We start from the raw sequence: 20,533 nt of genomic DNA on the forward strand, positions 1-20,533 counted from the left end.
AACTGTGAGTTCACATATATTGTGAGTCATTAACATACTGTACCGGACGAAGACTCATTTTCATCTTGTGTGTTCATTCTTCAACACTTCTATGAAATATTCCCTGCTGCTATGTTGTTGCCCCTCACACCTGTGAAAGTGCATTAATAACTCATTAAATGCTTTCCTATTCACCATTTCAGATCTGTACTGTGAAGCAATTGAATGAAAAACTGAATTGTCATGTTTTTTTACTTGCATTTGTTAAAAATTAAATTAAAAAAAGGAATCAAAAGTTTCAGAACAATCACACAACATAAAGGGTGCAAAAATATTTATTGCTAATAAACCTGTGGTCAGTTGGTGTATATTTGCTTTCATATTTACAATAATAGAGTACAGAGGAATGGGAACATGAAAGACAAATCCCAACCATTTAAAATAAATACAAATGGACTGCCACTGAACAAGAATACAAACACAACCAACTCCAACAACTCCGATACCGTTGCACACATACACGTATTATATATATGTAATATACATGTACATATATATATATATATATATATATATATATATATATATATATATATATATATATATATATATATATATATATATATATATATATATATATATATATATATATATATACACACATATATATATATATATACATATATATATATATATATCGATCTATATATCTATATATATCGTTATCTATATATCTATATATATGTATACACACACGTATATATATCTATATAGATATATAGAAATCAGTCAGTGAATCCCATTTATGTGCACTCAGCTGTCGTCCTCCCACAGCGATCTCAGATTGATCCTAGGACTGCAGAGGACGTCCATGAAGTTAATATAGAAGTTAGGTGAGTATTTGTTTTCTAATGCAGACGAGTTCTTTAGTTCCATACATTTCCTGAGCAACACTTCCATCTGCGCTGGAATGATGACGGCGTCATGGAGCGGTAACGTGCAGACCTGAACGCTACACTCATTCCTATGGTTTTGTTACGCAAGTATTACTCACCAATCAGTACTTGTGTTTAGCGGTCAGCATCACAGTTATGCTTTTGGCTAGCAACAGTCTAGGGAGTTAAAACAGTAGCTTACACAGTCATAGTTTTAGTGTACGCAAGAACAGATGCTCAATTAAAAACAGTATTTACAGTAAGACATGGGAGCAAAAAACAAAACAATACAAAAAATGTCACAGTTAACTGAAGTGCATGGAATGCAAAATCTAGACATGAAATTCAAACTTCATACTATGTTTCTTTAATAATATATGATCTGTTTTGTGACCAGTGTGTAGTGTAACTAAATAAGTAATTACAGAGCTAAAATAAAGTGGGCCTCTAAACATGAAGCACGGTCGGTAGACATGACGAGTCCCAGTCAGAACTCCTTAGTGTCTTTATTTTCAAACAGGTGGAGTCTCTGCTCAGCTGTCAGCCCTTCCTTTAGACTCTGCAGAGATGAGGAGAGGAAAAGGAGACATTAATACGGAAATACAGCTTCTTCTGGACAGTTAATGTTTTCACCCAGTGATTCAATCTCTAAAATGGAATCACAACGTTCAAACACATTAAAGCTGATTGCTAACCCGTTTATCATCGGAGCCAGTAAATTAATCTTTTTAGACGCCAAGCACTAACATAGCTATTTAGACAAAAGTACATACAAGTTCCCAGACACTATGCTTCTATCTTCATAGCAGCATCGCCATCTAGTTGTGGAAATACTTAATTGAAGTGAAAACATATATGAGAACCGGCTGTCAGAGTCACAGAGGCACTGCGGTAGGTGCCCCTTGTATAGAGTAACACATGACTGTCTGTGCACAACATCGGGTCGTTATTGACGTTTTGGAGATTTCATTTTTCCTTTCTCATTTGCCAAACTAATCTAAAACTAAGTAGCATTAGCCAGACCACTGATCTATTGTTACAGCAGTCCAGATAATAATGAACTGTAGTCAGATGAAGCTTGAGCTCTATGTTTTAGCTACCAATGTTTTTTTTTTGCTACATTTGTTGTTGGTTTGGAGCTTCATAGTAAGCAACTGATTAAAAAAAAATCTCAATTATGTGAAAGGACACAGATTAGTAATGATTAAAAACCCAGTGATAACTTGGATACTGTATCTTGGATACAGTATGTCCGTGAAGTAGAATATTTGTGCTTATTAATGTGAAGTAGTGTTTCAGATCTACTGAGTGCTTCAGAGGCGAAGGACAAGAGGATGTGCCTAAACCACCGGTTTGTGCGTCTGCTTTGATTTACCTAAAGGAGAAGGAGGCCTACACGTCCTCAGCAGCCCTAACTGTCCCAGGGCATGTCTCGACTCACAGACTGAGGACAGAAGGGGAAAACACACCAGCAAGTGTGTGTTAGACTACTGTGGTGTTTAATCTGTATCACAATCCCCAAAACGGCAGTTTTGATGGAGTCACAGAATAGATCAAACACAGGCGGCCCAGCAGGAACACTGCAGATACTGAGGCAACGGTGGGCATGCAATGCTGCATGCAACCAGGAGATGGCAATAAGTCACGTGAAACTGCTCAACCTCTGTTTGGTGGGAGACTTCCAATGTCAAAACAGGACTGCTCTGTCAGTTCTGAACCGGCTGCAGCTTGAGCAATAAAACACAATGTGTGCTGACCCACAGTGGGGGGAAGGATTGATTTGACTCCTCATGAACTAAAGAAAACCCACCTTTGACCTCATGGTGCGCTCTGAGCGTTTGGCTGCAGCAGCTGCCATCTTGAGTATGTCAGGGTTGCTTTTGGACTTCATGATGTCTGGGAAGGAAAATGTGTCAGAGTTCAGATAAAGGGAAACTACAGAGAAAGGGTCCAAGTGTACAGAATGCTAATTTAGGCGACACACAATAGGCCTCATGCCCCCCTGCACCCCCACATTCATTCTGTATGGCAGATCTGAGTGATTTTAGAGAGCTTGTCAAATGATCTCTCAGGCCGTGCTCTTTGCAATACGTTTTTCATCCCATCAAGCCAGTCGAGTCCGTCTGCTCCCACATCGCATCGTGCTCCCGATCAGATAGACCACATGCCGAGGTGACCTGGCTTCTGAGTGAGGTGTGGACAGTATGGGGGCACGGTACAGACAATTCATCAAACATAGGACTCCATCATCTTCCACCCCACTTGGGAGTTTCTCTCCAGAGGAGAGCAAAAGGAGGTGAAGAGGGAAACCAGACTGGAGCCCAGCTGAGACCTGCTGTCTTGAGTCCTGTTCAGTTACTGCTCGTGAAAACACAACATATTTCCTCAACAGCCTCCCATATAAGTCACAAACTACTTCGTTTTTTTAAGACGTCTTTTTCTATTTTTTTAGGGTCCCCTAATACCACGACTCCCATGGCTAACTTTGGACTCAAAGCTGTGAAATTCGTATTTTTACTCTTGGGCTACATTTTGGTGAATAAATCAAATAAATGGGAAATGGACTGTACTTGTATATCTCTTTTCTAGTCTTCTGACTATAAAGTATCACTACTTGTCATTATTCACACCCATTCATACACTGGCGCTACTAGGCAAGGTGCAACGATGGCTCGTGGTTATTTGGATCGTGGTCTATGCCTACTACTCATTAGAACTATTGTGTTCCAGCCTGCCCTCCATCCTGGACTTGGACACCTCACGAGTCAGGAAGCAGGCTGGAAAGATCACTGCAGACCCCTCACACCCTGGACCCAGCTGTTCCAACTCCTCCCCTCTCGGGGGCGGTACAGAGCACTGTATGCCAAGGAACAGCTTCTTTCCACTGGCCTTCACTCTGATGAACAATTAACCAGACTCCTCATCTGCACTACTCTGACTACTCTGTTGTCTTTATTTGTCTTTTTTATATGTATCTTGTTTATTGTATATAATATGTATATATCAGTGGCGGGCCGTGCATTTCCGACCGGTGCCTTCAAATCACTCTAACAGCTGATAAACAGCTGGTGCGGCCAGTGTAGACACACATGGCCAATAAAGCTGATTCTGATATATGAATAATTTCTGTCATATTCATGCTGTAACTCTGTTACGTTGTTCATTCTGTACACATGGCATCTGTTGCTTCTGTCCATCCGGGGAGAGGGATCCTCCTCTGTTGCTCTCTTGAAGATTTCTTCCTTTTTCCCCCTGTGAAACGGGTTTCCTCTATTGTTTCCTGTTCCGATGTGAGGTCCCGGGACAGGGATGTGGTATGTGTACAGATTGTAAAGCTCTCTGAGGATAATTTGTGATTCTGGGCTATACAAAATAAACTTAACCCTTGTGTTGTCTTGGGGGTCAAAATGACCCGTGTACGAGTGTATATGTATGTGTGTTGATGGGTCATTTTGACCCCAAGACAACACGAGGGTTAATTGAATTGAATTTGTTCATACCATATCCTCCTCGCTCCACTTCCTCCAGCGATGGCTCCCCAAGCGCCTCGTGAGCCAGCTGCAGCTGATCTCTGAGCCGGCCCAGATCCTGCTCTGCTTTGGCCTTGACAATGCTCAGCTCTGTGTAGATGTCTTTATACTTATCTGTTGCATATTTCTTGTCCTGAAAACACATTGTTTGGTAGTTCAGATAAAGGGTATTCATGTCGTCTCTCGGCAAGGAAATCATGGATGTTCCAGTGCTATCTAAAATTCAATTCAATTCAGTTTATTTTATATAAAAGAAACACTGTACTCTTTGGGCAGCTTGGAGTTCGTCTTTCAGGGAGTTGATTTCCTGCTTCAGGTACTGGACCTCTGACTCCTTCACCCTAAGCATCACCTAGAGAAAAATATTGAAATAACAAATAAAGATAAACAGATGCAGGAAGCTGCCTCAGGAGCACAAGCTGCTCTTTAAAACCTCACTGGTACAGACTTGTTATCGATATAATCTGTACACAATTTTATGCACATTTTAATATTTCATTGCTTGGTTGGAAGCGCTTTTTATGCTTGAACTTTACCTCAAACTCGTAGAGTTCTTTCCCGTGTATTGTGGTGTTTCCATCTCCCACTCCGTCCTCAGACGTCATGGAGCGCATCTTGGTGATCTCTGCTGCCAGGCGGTTGTTCAGCTCCTAAAAAAAAAGAGGCTTAGAAGCTTTAAGCAGAAAGGCAGGTATTCTCGCGTGTACCTTTGCTTGTGTTCTGCAGTGAGTCTGCACCTGGTTGTGTGCGTTGAGCTCCTGGTTCTCTTTCTGACACTGCCTGAGGGCCTGCCTCTCGGCCTCCAGCGCCTGGGCCAGGTGGGCATTTTCCAGACACTTTTGGGAATACTGCTCGGACAACACCTCGATCTCCCGCTGGAAAGAACACAGCTCCTCCCTAAAACATAACACGATGTCAAACTGTCAGACAATCAAATACCACTAGTTTGGTTTCAGGAGTAAAAGGGTGCTAACAAAGCTAGATGTTAATCTCTCATTTAGTCAACCTTACAGTCCAGAGTCAGCGCTTCTCCCAAAACCACAAACCATATAAACTCTCAGCTTAATGAAATTCCATTTAATTTATTTATATTTCGATTTACTGTCAACACCTGTCACCAAGTTCAGCATTCTGCGATACAGAATGCTGAACATAACATGCGAGTACAGTAACACATGTCCAGCAAGTCATGAGCGAGAGCTGCAACACTGATACTTCAGCACTTTATCAGTACTCAGATCAAACAGTCGGAATAAAAGCACAGGAAGAACATCTAAGAGGTCAAACCGCCAGATACTGTATTATTAAAACCAACGGCAGTATCGTTTTGGAAATACAATAAATATCCATACAAATTGGTGTTTATTTCTACAACTGCTTCACCAGGCAGGTGATTGGCAAAGGTTAAAATATATGAAGCGTCAGCATCAACCCACGCTCTTTTGGTCAATTTTCAACAGCTTCATTTAAAATATCCACCAAGTTTGGTGATGTTTAGATGTCATTCATTTAATCGTTACAGTGCATCCCATGATATGACCTCTCTGTGGGGTGTGTTCCATTCAACTCGTTCTGAAGCCCATACTTCATAGCATGGACAACTTACTCATGCTGTCTGCGAATCTCCTCTATGTCTGCGTTTTCAGTGTTGTTGTTGGCCTTTCGAGCTTTGTCCAGCTCCTTTTCCAACTCTGTCCGGTGGGCGTTCTTCATCGCTTCAATTGCTAAAATAAAAAAAAAGCACAAACAACTTTCATAACTGTCTTATTACCAAGCGTTTAGTGATGAAGTACCACAATAGCAGCTCTGTGCTGTCTCTGGTTTCTCCTGAAAGGTTAAAGGTTATTGGATTGAGGATGATATTTACCAGCGATGGTGGCTGCAGTCTCCTCTGCCAGCAATCGTTCTTTCTCATCCTGCAGGTTCTCCAGCTCTCTCTGGTGCTTCCTCTGCAGCTCATCTATTACCTTCTGATGGGACTCTTCCATGGCAGCAAAGCCCCTCTCACAGGTGGCCTGTGAGACAGGAAAACACGGAGCGACTGTGAGTTCATGGCCATCTGGACGTGGACCAAAAGGTTCTCCTGACCACGTAAACTGAGCAGGAACAAACCCCGGGCCCGACAATATAAGCCAACGCACATCACCATCAGTGTTCCCTCTAAGCTGCGGGCGTGCGCGGCCGCGCAGGCCAGTCGAAGTGGCCGCGCAATAGATTTTTCCGACCGCACAAACGATTTTTTTTCAGGGGTTAAAAATCTTTTTTGCGCCAGTGTTTCTGAGATAGGAGTGAGCCATCTCCTCAATAATACGATCTTTGATGTGCGGTGTCGAGTCTTCTTGGCCAATCAGCGTCCCGTTTCTCGACATGCGCTCTCTGTACCTCTGCTAGCACTCTGCCTCCGTTAGCACCCCCCACCCCCGCTGTCCTCCTCCGGGCGCCAGGAGTGAAGCTCGCTTAGAGCGCCACATGAGCTCGGGCCGGCGCTGTTTAGGCTCCTCTTTGCGGGCCCTGCTCCAGCAGTTATAGGCTACCATGGCGAAAAGAAAGGCAGAGCAGGCGCCCCAGAAAAAGGTCTGCCTAACGTTCAAACATGAGTGGCTAGATGAAATAGTCCGAACTGGCACAGGTAGGATGAAACTTTCAGACATATTTAAATATGAAGAATATGAAGTTATTAAATTGTTTATATAGGCTACTTTTAGGAAAAATGCCATGTCAATTTAATAGGCCTATAATTATTGTTAAGCACCGCATTAGCATTTTTCTTTCAATGAAGTTCCACTTAAATGTTGTACCTGCTGAGAAATGACTAAACACCTTTGATACTTTTATTTTTTTATATATATCATTATCAGTCATAACCAGTCATAACCTCCCCTTATTGAAGTTCAACAAATATCCTTTAAGTTCAACTAAACTGACTGGTAAAACACCATCATTAAAATGTTCCCAAAGTCCAGCCATTATAAAGGATATTGAATAAATATCAACCTTGTATACATATTGATGCATTTGCTGCCATCTCTTTGAATCCCCTATGGCTAACGCAGGCTTGTGGTCATTTTTGGGAGGTCGTGTGGTTGCGAATTGCTCACAAATGCTGAAATGTGCGCTCAGAAAAAAAAAAAAGTGCTCAGTGCTGAAAAAAATTAGAGGGAACATTGATCACCATCGTCATTCATTTCCAGCAAATCACTTGCAAGCTACAGCCTGTTAGCTATGAGAAAGTGGAGCCTGTGTGAGTACAGAAAGGGTTGAGAGGAACGACAGGTTCCCAACACACTGAAGGAATGCACAGACAATGAGAAGAGGGGGTAACAAAGCGTGTGCTTACATCTCCTACCCACAGAAAAACATTCACTGATGATGCTTATTAAATCAGGCTGGAGCCTGCAGCTAATGTGCAAATCCTAATCTGCCTATGGGCCAAATCTTTAATGGAATGTGGGGTTAAGCGGCGTCTAATACAATCATGATTAGCAGGCCGTCTGAGACACTGCAGTTCAAAGTTTCTTCAGCATACGTCATTTTTGCTGTCGGCTTTCCTCATCGACACACTTTTAGAAAGCAGCCATTACGCTGCTATTATAACTACAGTGTACGTTTCCACAAGAAGTGATTTCAATGGCCTTTCCACGAGCCCAACTATAGACCTCATCCTGCTTCCGGCCTCTATTCACTGCCACTAATCTGAGGGCATAGTTGACGGCTGTGCCCTGGCCTCTGTCCCTGTTTCTGCCTCAGTCTAGCTCCGGCCAAACAGCAGAAATGGAGGTCCAGCGTGTTTTCACAGGGATAAAGCCCCCTGAAAGCTAAGGCCCAGGAAGCTACTGTGACAGGCTGAACCGTCTCCCCCACAGAGTCAACGTAAACATCCTGCTCAGCATGTCAGGCTTTGTATCTTGTGTGTAAATATATCCTGGGTCATGGCGGGGACATGGACTCACTACTCAGACAGAGCAGTGAGTATTAGTTAGCTAAGACAGAAGATGAATATCTGAGCATCCAACACACTGTTTAACATCCACCACAAGTACAGCTGATCACTTTGATACTATGGTCGACCGGATCAGACACTGTCTTGGCACAAAGAGTGTCATTTTTTCCATTTTTGAACTGAACTGACTGTTGTTCCCTGATAAAAGACAAATGTTTCTTCTGGTACCTGTTCAGAAGAAAAAAAGAAAACAGATTTATATACTCTGTATGTTAACTTGCTGTGCCTGTTATATTGCTCTGATAACATTACTTTAAAATAAAAGCGTAAAATACACTAGTTTTTCATTCATTATTGAATTTTATGCATAGTGCGATTAATCGCACTATGCATAAAAATATACAGTACAGATACTCCACTATACATATACTATACAGAAAAATCATGTGATTAATCAATTACATTTTTTCATCTTTGCCCAGCACTAAATTAAATAAAATTAATTTGTTTATATATATATATATATATAGCTAGCTGTAGCCCATGGGGATGACTGGTTCAATCCCCAGTCTGTCGAAGTGTCCCTGAGCAAGACACTTTAACCCTAAATTGCTCCCCGGGCGCCTCACTAGGGGCTGCCCACTGCTCCCTAAAAAACTAAGGATGGGTCAAATGCAGAGAATACATTTCGTAAAAGTATGTACTATGACAAATACTTCTAAAATTTTAAATAAAAAGAACATGTTCAGTGGTTTTATTAAATCGTAGAGGTCGGCTCACTAGCTTCTTTCAGATATTTTAACCACATTTCACTGCCTCCACCAGCAAATGAAGCCGTTTGCCGTTTCCATGGACTTCCATACTTCGATCACATCTCCACAACTGAGACCACGGCTCAGTTTGCTATTCATGACCGCCAGATGCAGTTGAGAGCTTACTAGAAGAAGCCAATAAGTAGACCTTGAGTTAAAATTACTTGGTCAAATAACTGAAAGGTAATATGATCAACTGTTATGAGGAAAAATAGGCATTACGATTAAACTGCTAGTAGAAACAGCCAAAGGAAAAGAGATCAAACTCATAGCTGAGATAATTTGAAATCATAATTCTAGATATTCAAAAGTGTTAAAAAGAGGTTTTAACAATTTCAAGTGCGGCATAGCAGAGGCATAGGGTTAGAAGCACATTGAACTACGACCAGAGGAACTCATTTCAGAGGCTGATGAGGTGGGCTTTTTTTGTGGATAATTCAATGTTCCACTTACTCACAGTTCTACAAACTTTAACAAAATGGGTTCCTCAGTACACAACTGCAGCGTCAATGCCCACATAAACCTGGAGCAGGTTAGTTTTCATGCAACACAGAAGAAAAGTAATGTACACAACAAAGAGCAGAAGTAGGGTGAGCGGGGTTAGAAGGTGTGGGGAAGGATGGAGGACAGCAAGGACAAGGAGCGCTTCCACCTTCAGGTCTTCCAGGTCTTTCTCGTATTTCAGCCGCAGACTTGTCGCGTCTCCATGCACTTCACGGCGTCTCATCTCTTGGGTCATGACCGAGACCTTGGTGACCAGCTCCTGAATGAGCTCCTTCAAGGTTTGGGACGCGGCGCGATGCGGCGGTGTGTCCTCATCAGTCGAATTCTTGCCTGGGTCCGCTGGACTCATCATGCTTCTTAGCTCTTCCATTTCCTGGTCAAACCTCTCAATGAGGGTTGTGCTCTCCGTCTCGTGCTTCTTCTTTAGCTTCTCCATGCAGTTAGTCAGAGAGTGGATCTCCTTTACCTTTTCTTCTGAGCGGACACGCAGTGTCTCACCGGCCTTAGCAATGTCCTTCCTCAGCTTTTCAGCTTCCTGCTCGTAGCAGTCTTTGACCTCTCGTAGTTCCTTCCTATGCATGGCCATCATGTCATGAAGCTCAATGGATGTGTCCAGGGTGTCTATGGGCTCTCCTTCGATCTGAACCAAAGTTTGTGGCCCTGTGGTGCTTTTCAAAGAAGCCTTTGCGAGTTTGGACTCCAGATCTCTGGTGGCTTCTCTCAATTTAGGACAATCCAAACTACCAATCTGAACCTCCGTCTGCTTTTGCTTTAATTCTTTCTCATGTTGGACTTTCAGCCTAGTGATCACATAAGACATTTGGGCTTCTGTTAGAGCATCATACAGATGTTGAGAAGTCCGTTTCTGTTCTCCATCCAAATCAAAGCTTGTAAGAGCCAAAGACACAAGCTGGTCATCTTTGGCCAATGTCACACTAAATGCTATCTGCTTTAAAACATTTGACTTGGCCTCCAATGTCTCTGCTAACTCTTTAAGAATTAGAGCATGCGTTTCATCATCAAGCCATCTGTACATGGCTGCAAAATCTGTCAATAGCTCTCTCTCAGCTTTTGCTTGTGGACAAATCTGTCTAGTGAGGAGCATCAGGCGCTTCTGTGCCATCATCTGTTGTGCCACACCTCTTTCACAGCGGTCTGTGTTCTCCTCTGGTTGGATTTCAGAGGAACCCAACAGCTGGCTCCAGAACTCTCCCTCCATTACCAACCTCATGTCTTTCTGACTTACACAGAGTGGCTCTTCTTTTGAATAACCAAATAAAGTACTTTTTAAATCACAGAGCGTTTTCTCTACACTAACAGTTACCTTTGGTAACATCTCTAAAACCTGATTAATCGCCTCAGACTTCATCTCAATCTCTTCTACTACTTGCTTTAGACGTCCTTTATCATCAACCTGCTTCTCTCCTGCATCAACACACTCGCTAAGTGTCTTTTCAACTCTACCTTTCTTCTCTTGGAGTATTCTTATTTTGTTTTCTGCTTCTCTTAGCTCTTCTCTACTGACTATCTCAGATTCCTGGTTTAGTGTGATTAGTTCACTATTCCTGGCTTCAAGTTCCAAACAGCGCTGCTTTGTAGACTGGAGGTTTGCCTCCATCTCAAATAACTTTGCTTTTGAGGCTTGGAGGAGCTCTTCGTTTTGCTCTCGCTTTGGTAGTATGTCCTCTTCCTCATAATCAGCGTGGAAGCCCAGACCTTTGAACTTGGCCTCTTTCAACTGCAGCTTCTTCTCGGTGTCTTTTAGGGTGTTGCCAAGCTCCTCCAATGTAATCAGAGCTTCATGAAGCCTCAAGGATTTCTCATTCAGCTCTCTCTCATAATACTCCCTGTCTATAGTGTTTGCCTGGTTTTCAGCCAATTCAGCCTTCAGTCTTTTTAGCTCTTCCATGACCAGCTGATGCTGTTTGCCGCCCTGCTGGCCGATCAGCTCCACTTTCAGTCTGTCAATTTCTCTGTCAGCCTCAGTCAGCTGATTGACTATCTCCTGACACCGTTGTTTCAATGCCCCGTTTTCACTAGTCAAAAGTTCAATCCTCTGAGAGAGCATCCCATTCGTCATCTCATTTGTCTCTGAATGGTTATCAATTTCTGAGAGAGGGCCATATGGGCTTTTTAGGCTTTCAAAACTTGGCTTCTGAACCTTCCCCACAAAATCCTCCATGGTAAGAAGATGAGCTTCATACTCACGGATGTTTTCACCTGCCCTGGCTAAACTCTTTTTTAATGTTTCATTTTCTATCTCCTGGTGGTACTTCCAACCCTCTAAGAGCTTCTGAAGTTGATGCGTCTCTGCTGTCTCTTGATAAGAGCTATGGAATGTCAACATTTTCCCCAGCTCCGTTAGGGACAGAGGTTTACCAGCTAATGAGTCTTCTAGTTCTTGAATTGCCTCGATGCTGTCCTGGAACAAGAAGCTAACTGTTTTTTGAACAACTTCAGGGGGAGGAGGGTCTTCCACAATGGATGGTTTTGGGGATTCAGAAAAGTAAGGTTCCTTGATGGGTAGGTGAGAAAGCGAGAGGCCAAGCTGTGCCTGCATGTTACGCTTTTTCAGCTCTTGCAGCTTCAGGAGCTCTTTGGTCTCCTGGTACTTCTTTGTTAAACTCTGTGCTTGAGAACTAACCAGTTCGGGCCTCTTCGTCTGGGGCGTCACATCAGCCTCCAGACCCAAAGGGTGCTCCAGCTTGGAAAAGGGGACCAGACAGTTGGTTAACAGCAGGGGAGACATTAAGCTTGGTAATAATTTTCAGCGTTTTCACTACCAATTATTTTCCCCATTTAAAAGTGACATTACAAAAAGATTTCCCACATAATCCCAAACTGTGTACATCAACAGTGATTTGAAACAAATTCAAGATTCCGTTAAGTTTTAATGGTGTAAATGCAAAGCAAAGGAAAGAGATTAAATGGCCAAGTTAGAATCACAACAGAGCATGCACATTAAATGGTTAGAAGTTACTTCATGTGGCAAGTAATGCAATATTAGTTTAAGCTAGATGGTTTACTCAGGGATGGAAGGCACACCAGGTCCTACAAACACTTTTCTGAGGTTCTCTGGTCCGAGCTCATGTCTCACCAAAGCAATTCTTTTCTGAGTGGAGATAGTGAATAGTATTATCCAACTTAAAACAAATGTGCAAATATATTTTCAAACGTTCTCCATAATTCTTTACAAGTGTTCTATTTCTCAAACAAAAAGCAAGACAAAAATTGCATACACTAGAATCTATAATCACAGCCGAGCCTAACTTGAACTCAACCGTAACCAACTGAATCATCTATAAAAATAATCATTCAGCCGAAAAAAACATCAATACATCCACACACAGGCACAGACATTCCAAACAGATGTTGCCAACACATAGCTTCAGTATACAATCACATTGTTGACAGAACAAATGGCGGGTCTGTTTGCAGTTAATGGAAGATGAGAATCTGACGTCCATGGAAATTCTTAGAAAACAAGCCAAGAGGTTATATTGTTCATACATGTTTAGTACAGCTACTGTACGAGTGACCATGGAGGTTAGTATCACTCTAAATTGAAATAAAAAAAATAAAGTGATCAACTATTTCTAACCAAATATAACAAAATATAAGGCTATAAATATTACCAAGATTATCTATGTATATGATACAACCTTTACAGATTAATATACATTAGAACCTAAATAGAAAAACAACATTTTAAATGGAAATACAAAAGACAATGTTTTTTCTCTTTATCATTTCTTTCTTTTTATTTTCCATGAGCACTTTTCCATTTTCTTAATTTGTCACTTTTTGCAAAGAAGGGGACACAGTTGTCAAATGACAAGTGTGTTTCTACTCTGAGGTGGAAAGGTTGGTGTATAAATATCAATGAAAAGCAAATAAGTGTAATGAAAACATTATTCCTAGCAGTATTTTAATTGCCTATTTCGTTTACAGTGAAATAATCCTCAGAAAGTTACATCATCAACCACACTTGAGTTCCTTGGTCCATAATCAACGCAATAACGAAGTCACTGCAAGCATGAGTTCAGATACAGTGCAGATGTATAATACAGAGGTAGGAGATTAACTAGTAGAAGCCAATGTAGTAATAAGATCTCAATGTTTTTTTTTTTTTTTACATGCAATGAACTCATGCAAAGGCACATATCTGTTGTTGCTTTGATGTCAGTTTGTTTGATGTTTTCTTACAATAAAATACAACATGCAAAGAATGTTACAACATGGAGAAAACACTGCTTAATTGAGAATACGGTATACATGTAATCTACAATAGGATTTCGCATCATAGCAGAGTAATAACAGTGCGATGCAGCTGCACACTGAATACACAGAGACTTAAAACTCACCGGAGAGATGTAACCAGTTCGGACGTCTGGAGCCGTCCTCAGCCGGAGCTCCAGGTCCTGCTTGTGCTTGTTTGAGTCAAGGAGCTGCTGGTGACAGCACTCCAGCTGAGACTTCAGGTCCTCTATCTGCAGGAGCAGCAGGGGAGCGTTTGTAATAGTTAACAATGGTTTTTGATTAGCCTGGACAATTCATAGTTTTCATATATATTGTAAAACCAAAAATCCCCTGAGTCACTCTCAGGGGTTCGGCAGGGATCAAGACACACACAGTATAGCCCGGTTCACACCAGCAATGTCGGGCCGCAACACACAATTGTTCTTCTTTTCATTGATTTGCAGTAAATATTCATTGAGTTATGTTTGTGTGAAATTCATGTTTTGTTGATTTTTGTTCTTTGAACTGATGCATGGTTCATTTTGTGCACTAACAAAATATATACCTATGTTTTGAAGAAATCATATTTTATTTTTCCAATTACGAAGGGTTCGATGAATGCACTGATGAAGCTTGCAGGGTTCAGTACCTCCAATAAGGTTAAGAACCACTGATCTAGGTGATCACCTCACGTTCTAGTCAGAGAGGAAGCCAGCCGGTAGCTTGGTCGCTGACAGACAGTATAAAGTTACATGACCAGTTACGCAATTTCAGAAAACTGAAACAAACCTAAACTGCATTGATAGTGGAAATGTGGCCAAATGTTATATTGGAGAATAGTGAGACTCATTCATTTTATTTCATGTTCTGCTTATTGTTACCATGGTGTACAACATGCTATGTGTCACTAAAGTTGCCATTAACTGAATAGAATAAACATACCGCTTGCTTGTAATTCTCCAGCAGCTGCTCCAGCTCAACAGTGTCTCTGGATTGCATAGTGGTGGGGAGAAGCACCCTCCTCTCCTCCCGTATGGGTGTCTTCTCCACTTGTTGCCAGTGTTGTTCAATCACCTCCTCCACCCTCTGCTGCCCCGCCACAGACATGGGACCTAATGAATCGGTTTGTTCGACTCCCTTGCCGCTCTCACAGTCTGTCCTCCCTCCTTCGTTAACGGATGTTTGCTCCGTCGATGAGCTAGTCACAGACTCATACCTCTTCCGCCTCTCCTCTCTTCTCCGACTGCGCTCCAGCTCACTCAGGTCTGTGTGGAGGCTCTCTGCCTCTTGGGCCCGCTGCTGAGCCAGAGCCTGAGCGATGGGTCTGAACTCGGCCCAGTCGAAGGTCTTAGAGCGGCCTTCTCTTCTGCGTTCACGCGCCCTGCTCTTTGTGACAGCCGGAATGGATTCTCTCTCCACAGACGAAGCCTCAGAGGAGGGAGAGTCCTGGGTGACATCTGGCCTAACTAGACCCTCCAAAAGAGAGAAGGAGCCATGCTCCTCAGTTGAGCTGGAAAGCAGTGAGAAAGGCAGGCAAGTAAGTTTGAGCTTCTAAATTTTCATTGGCATGTCCTAAAAGATGCTCACCACATCACAGAGTCCTAAACCCTAAAGTGTATTGGGTGTGGCTGTGTTGCACTTACCAGAGACATTCTGAGAGTAATGTCCACCATTGGCTGTTTTTACCACTCCACTATCAACTCAACAGGCTCTATTAGCATGATGTAACACAGTACATATTGTCAAAAGTATTATCTTGACTGTTTATTTTTGCTGGGAGACACACTTGTCTCTAAAGCATTCAAATTAACTTTTAATGTAAATAACACCTATTGATAATAATTGTTTGACAATAGAAAATGTTAGTATCCACTGATGCCTTTATTAGTTAATCATTTTATATTTATGTACACATAATAAGTATACTTAAGTACAGTGAGAAAGTATCTGGCATATCAATCAAATGAGCCGTTAATGTTTTTTTTTTTTCCAATGGGCTACAAAAATAACATTTATTTTTACAATCAACACTTGATGTGATGCCACAAGACATGACACTGCTGCCTCCAGCTTAATCCTCTTTCCATCTGAAGAGGCTGAATCATCTATCACAGTTGAAAAGTGTGCGCAGCAGAGCTGACATGGGACTGACCTTGCCACATCAGGGGCAGTGGAGGGTCTGACGTTCTTCATGACTGCCTGGATCCAGTTCCTGCGTATACCTGCCGTCATGGCCGACAGAGTGTGCACTCCCTCCTGAGTCTAAACATTCAAAAGCACCATTAAATTTACAATGTGATCCTATAAGTAATGTGCTCCAACTGCCATCTATCCATCCATCCTTTATCAGCCGTTTATCCGGGGTCGGGTCACGGTGGTAGCAGCAGACCGATCCAGGCTTCCCTCTCACCTACAACATTTTCCAGCTCATTCTGGGGGATCCCTCCAGCGTTCCCAGGCCAGCTGGGAGATAATAATTGAAGACCTCCCGCACAGGATCCCCAGCCAGACGTTTCCAGTTCACTCTCACTACACGTTTGGACTTGAGTTCTGTTTTTGTTTAGTCTAAGGATCGGGTATTAATTAATAAGGATCGGGTATTAATCGGGTATTAATTGGGTTTAATAGTCACTCACAGACATGAAAAGTGACCTATGCATTTAACATTTGAATGAATGAATATATACTTTATTAATCCCCAAGGGGAAATGTTTTTGTCGTCATCAGTATTTTTATATCAGAAATATTTAGGAGAAGTTCACTTGGGTTCAGAGTCTTCCTGAAGGACACTTCGACATGCCGACAGGAAGCCCCATTTAAACGCCATTGTGGGATTGGTATTCATTGGACTAGCTAAAAACTGGCATTCGTATCTGGTTATTTTATCCGTATACAGTTTCTACAGAGAACTGCCATACAAAATCCAAAATCTATAGAACGATACCTATTTAAATCCGTAAAAAGTACAAGTGGCCCTTTTGACTGGATATATATTGCAGATATCTGTAATTTAGTTTTTCCAATCAAAAGACAATTTCACAAATCCACAACCTCATTCTTCCAAGGAAAGATGACATCACATTTTTCATTTATGTGAATTGGGCTTTGAAAGAAGAGCATTCTCAGATTAAAATGTGTGATAAATAGATACTATTCAGATCTTAAAAAGCATTCTTTGGACATGTATACATTCACAATATGGCTATTCTATTTTCTCCTATGATATTATAAGTGCTTGAAAAACATTTGTCTTTTATGAGAAGGCAAAACTTCTTACATGTATTTGGAAACCATAGTTGCGTTGAGCCTGGTATTCAGTTACACTGTAGCACGTAGACAGGTCAATCTCACCATCCAGGTCAGAGGCCTGAGGTAACACAAAGATGAGACAGGGGGCAAACATGAAATAAAACAAGAACTGTTCAACAGAAATTATACAATAAGTATTCACAGAAAATAATAGGCTCACCTCCTCTGCAATGGAATCCTTGTAGTATCTCAGGCTGTGATCCGTCAAAACAAACCAGTATTTCTTCCACTAGGAAAAAGGCAAAGACAGGGTTCTCACATCCACATAATGTTAAGATATATAGAAGAGGTAGTCACATATTGTACATCAATAACACCTGCGTTAGAATGGCACAGACTATGCCTCTCTCCGTATCATATAAAGATGTATTTTAAAAAGGCGTTCAGGCTCCACCCTCGTCTAGTCCATTGAAGACACAACATCAAAGTGTGACCACGCCTCTGTAAAGTGCTTTACGTGATCAGCTCAGATGTTGTTTGAACCGGTTCACTCCCTTTTTGATGACTCCGTTCACTTTCATACTGAAACTTTATTTACTCAACTATGTCAATGCATCTGGATGATTTGAAGTAAGATATGCTCTTTCAATTTGGGTTTTACTTATGTATTTTTTTTACTTAAACAGATTCCACATAAACCCCCAAAAAATATATGAATTTAATCATATATTTTGCTGTATTTGGCACTTTGATTATTCATTTTGTTTACAGACAAAGGCAGATTAACAGTTCATAACGTACCTGGCCTTGATCATCCAGCTTCACCATCCAACCTTTCTTGAAGTTCAGTAAATCCGGCTAAAAAATAAAAAGTAAAGATGTTGAAATGTCTGAAATAACACAGAACAAAATGATGGTGCCGTGTCAAACTATTCAACATGCAAAATGTGATTTTGCCATGTCATTATTCTTTCTGAAAGTGTTGTATATTACCACCACGTACTTTAAAATGTGGTAAAATAAAGCAACTACAAATTGATCCTAAAAGTTAAAATTGGCTTTAATAATTCCTAAACGCCACTAGCAATATGTCAAATTCAATTACTAAATCACATGCTCACTCCGTCAGCTGAGGTACAAGGTGACCCCACCAATAGATCAAAGACATTGTCTAAATGTGGTCCACTGGTCGGGGGAGACTTTGTGCTACTTTAGCTGAGGAGACAGAACCCAGTGCTGTGATTGCAAACAGTGGAAGAAACACACACGCATGTGAAGGGTGACCTCTGGAAGCAGTGGTAAGTTGTGTTATACACTTTCACACACAGACATACAAACACCTGTCACGCTTCTCCGGCTGACAGGAATGCAGCAATAAACCACAGAATGGGTGCAATGAATACACACAGCAGGCAAAGTCTGCACACAGAGGGAGCTGAATGAGGAGAATAACCTGGAGAAGAGATGAGGGGGCTACACTGCGCCCCGCAGCATGGAGGTTTGCCTACAACATTCACATCCTCGCACCACCACACCATGGCCAAAGAAACATTAGGAAAACTCACACTGCTGCAGTACATATATATGTACTGTGTCTTTAGCCATTTCCCCAGGGAAACAAGGGCAATACGTTGGTTTCTGAGCAGAACAGACATGCTGTTGGGTGGCGACCACAAAGACCTTTCTTTTAAAAATCTATCCTCCCAACTGTTACCTAACCAAATGTAGTTTCTCAGCGCCAACAACCCAGCGAACTCTCTCCACAGCTGAAGACCTGGCACTAATGCTGACCATGGAGCCTACAGCTGAGCAGAACAGGAGAGGCTTTGTCTGCCACACCAGAGACACACTGAAGCACAGTGGCCTTCAGACAGCATTTCAAGTGTTGGTTAATGTTGAAACAATCAAGATGTTATCATGTGCTGATCATCTTTCCATATCTAACAATCTTCTTGACAAGAGCACTAGTTTGTTTGCAGTTCATATGCAGGCTTTCTAGCAGCATTGTGGGACACGATGTGTAGCAAAAAACTGAAAAAAAAGTCAATACATTGTTTGAAAGAAAATCCATCTGCATCTTCAATTTTAACAAGCAATTCAACCTGAAACATGACAAAGCAAGCCAAAACATGCTGTCAAGTAGAGTTGAGATCCCAGAAGAGCTTCCCTGAGCAAAAGGCATACATACAGGACTTTAAGACCAGGCCATGGAACTATATGCCTATAGCGTATATACAAAATTAGTAGAACCTAAAAGTTGATTTTGCATTTGTGTAGTGTGATTTAATAACCCTAAGATAATATGTAATGTTGAGTCTGTGTGGGTTAACTTGTCTTGCAGAGGATTGTGCATAGATGGTGTTTTTGGAAAGAGAACTGTTGTGGCTAGTGAAGTGAATTGTTTATACACCACAGGGTCACCCTGCTCTGATCCATGCATGAAGGAATATCGATTTTTCAGCTGAAATCCTTAACTTTGCTAAATACTCTTTGCTTTTATAAAAAGGACCAACCGTAGCAATGTTGGTGTGGAATACGTCCATTTAATTGGACTGAAAGTACTTAACGGGTGGAAACTGTGAAATGTTACGATAAAAAAGAGAAGACTCAAAACATCGAGAGGGATTCGACGGGGGATACCGTCCGGTACTCAGCAGAGGACGATAGAACATCGCCCGGGACAAACATCGGAGAACTTTGTCTCTGTTTATGGATCAGAGGACCCTGATCGTCGGCAGGAATTGGCCGACGGTGATTCTCATCAGGGTGGATGACCCTGAGGGTGTTTTCTGTGATTTTATCTTGAGTCAAGAGGATCGCAGACAAACTTCTTTTCCCTCAGCAGAAGGGAGCCGGTGTCTACGCCGGACAGGCATGTCCTCCTACCCTTCAACAGGATAAATTCTACGAAAAGTTTCACCCAGTCTCGGCTCAGTCTCGGCTCAGTAAGAAATGTATGTTATGATCAATCGGTAATGTAATCAAATTAAGTAAATAATTAAACTGTTGCTATGCCCCTGCTAATAATTCTGCAATAAATATATAATCTGCATTTAAAGCAAGCATTTAAAGTAGTCCTGAGAGTTAATCAGAGGAAAGTGTATTCATGGTTGTAAAAGGTTAAGTACTGCTGTGTGCTAAACATCAATATATTTCTGAATGGTTATTCTTGTTCCTAGTATTAAAGTATTAAAGTCTCAAAAGGATGCAGTAAACTCACTATGGATGTGTCCCAGGGACGTAGCCTCAATTTTTTCAGAAATGAGGGACAGGAGACAACTTCATGGCTAATTTCCTCTCTGCTTGATCTGTAACAGCTGTCTGGTGCCCGTGTTCATCGTCTGA

The 20,533-nt window shown here is 41.7% G+C and overlaps 1 protein-coding gene across 1 annotated transcript in view; it reads right to left on the minus strand.

Annotated features, from left to right (window-relative positions):
* Positions 1-667: 667 nt before the first annotated feature.
* LOC306732787 (myosin phosphatase Rho interacting protein) overlaps positions 668-20,533 on the minus strand; it is a gene marked incomplete at its 5' end in the record, with an annotated part of 41,895 nt that continues 22,029 nt past the window's right edge. Inside the window, 15 exons of the mRNA XM_079213950.1 lie at positions 668-1,473; positions 2,725-2,810; positions 4,415-4,577; positions 4,710-4,796; positions 4,981-5,094; positions 5,182-5,341; positions 6,051-6,168; positions 6,312-6,459; positions 9,849-12,404; positions 14,065-14,190; positions 14,882-15,449; positions 16,092-16,201; positions 17,217-17,306; positions 17,409-17,477; positions 17,990-18,046. Of these exons, the coding sequence (XP_079070076.1) occupies positions 1,402-1,473; positions 2,725-2,810; positions 4,415-4,577; positions 4,710-4,796; positions 4,981-5,094; positions 5,182-5,341; positions 6,051-6,168; positions 6,312-6,459; positions 9,849-12,404; positions 14,065-14,190; positions 14,882-15,449; positions 16,092-16,201; positions 17,217-17,306; positions 17,409-17,477; positions 17,990-18,046 (4,524 nt within the window). The 3' untranslated portion in view covers positions 668-1,401. The remainder of the gene's footprint in view (positions 1,474-2,724; positions 2,811-4,414; positions 4,578-4,709; positions 4,797-4,980; positions 5,095-5,181; positions 5,342-6,050; positions 6,169-6,311; positions 6,460-9,848; positions 12,405-14,064; positions 14,191-14,881; positions 15,450-16,091; positions 16,202-17,216; positions 17,307-17,408; positions 17,478-17,989; positions 18,047-20,533) is intronic.

The sequence above is a fragment of the Taurulus bubalis genome (assembly GCF_910589615.1).
Source record: "Taurulus bubalis genome assembly, chromosome: 2".
NCBI lineage: Eukaryota > Metazoa > Chordata > Actinopteri > Perciformes > Cottidae > Taurulus > Taurulus bubalis.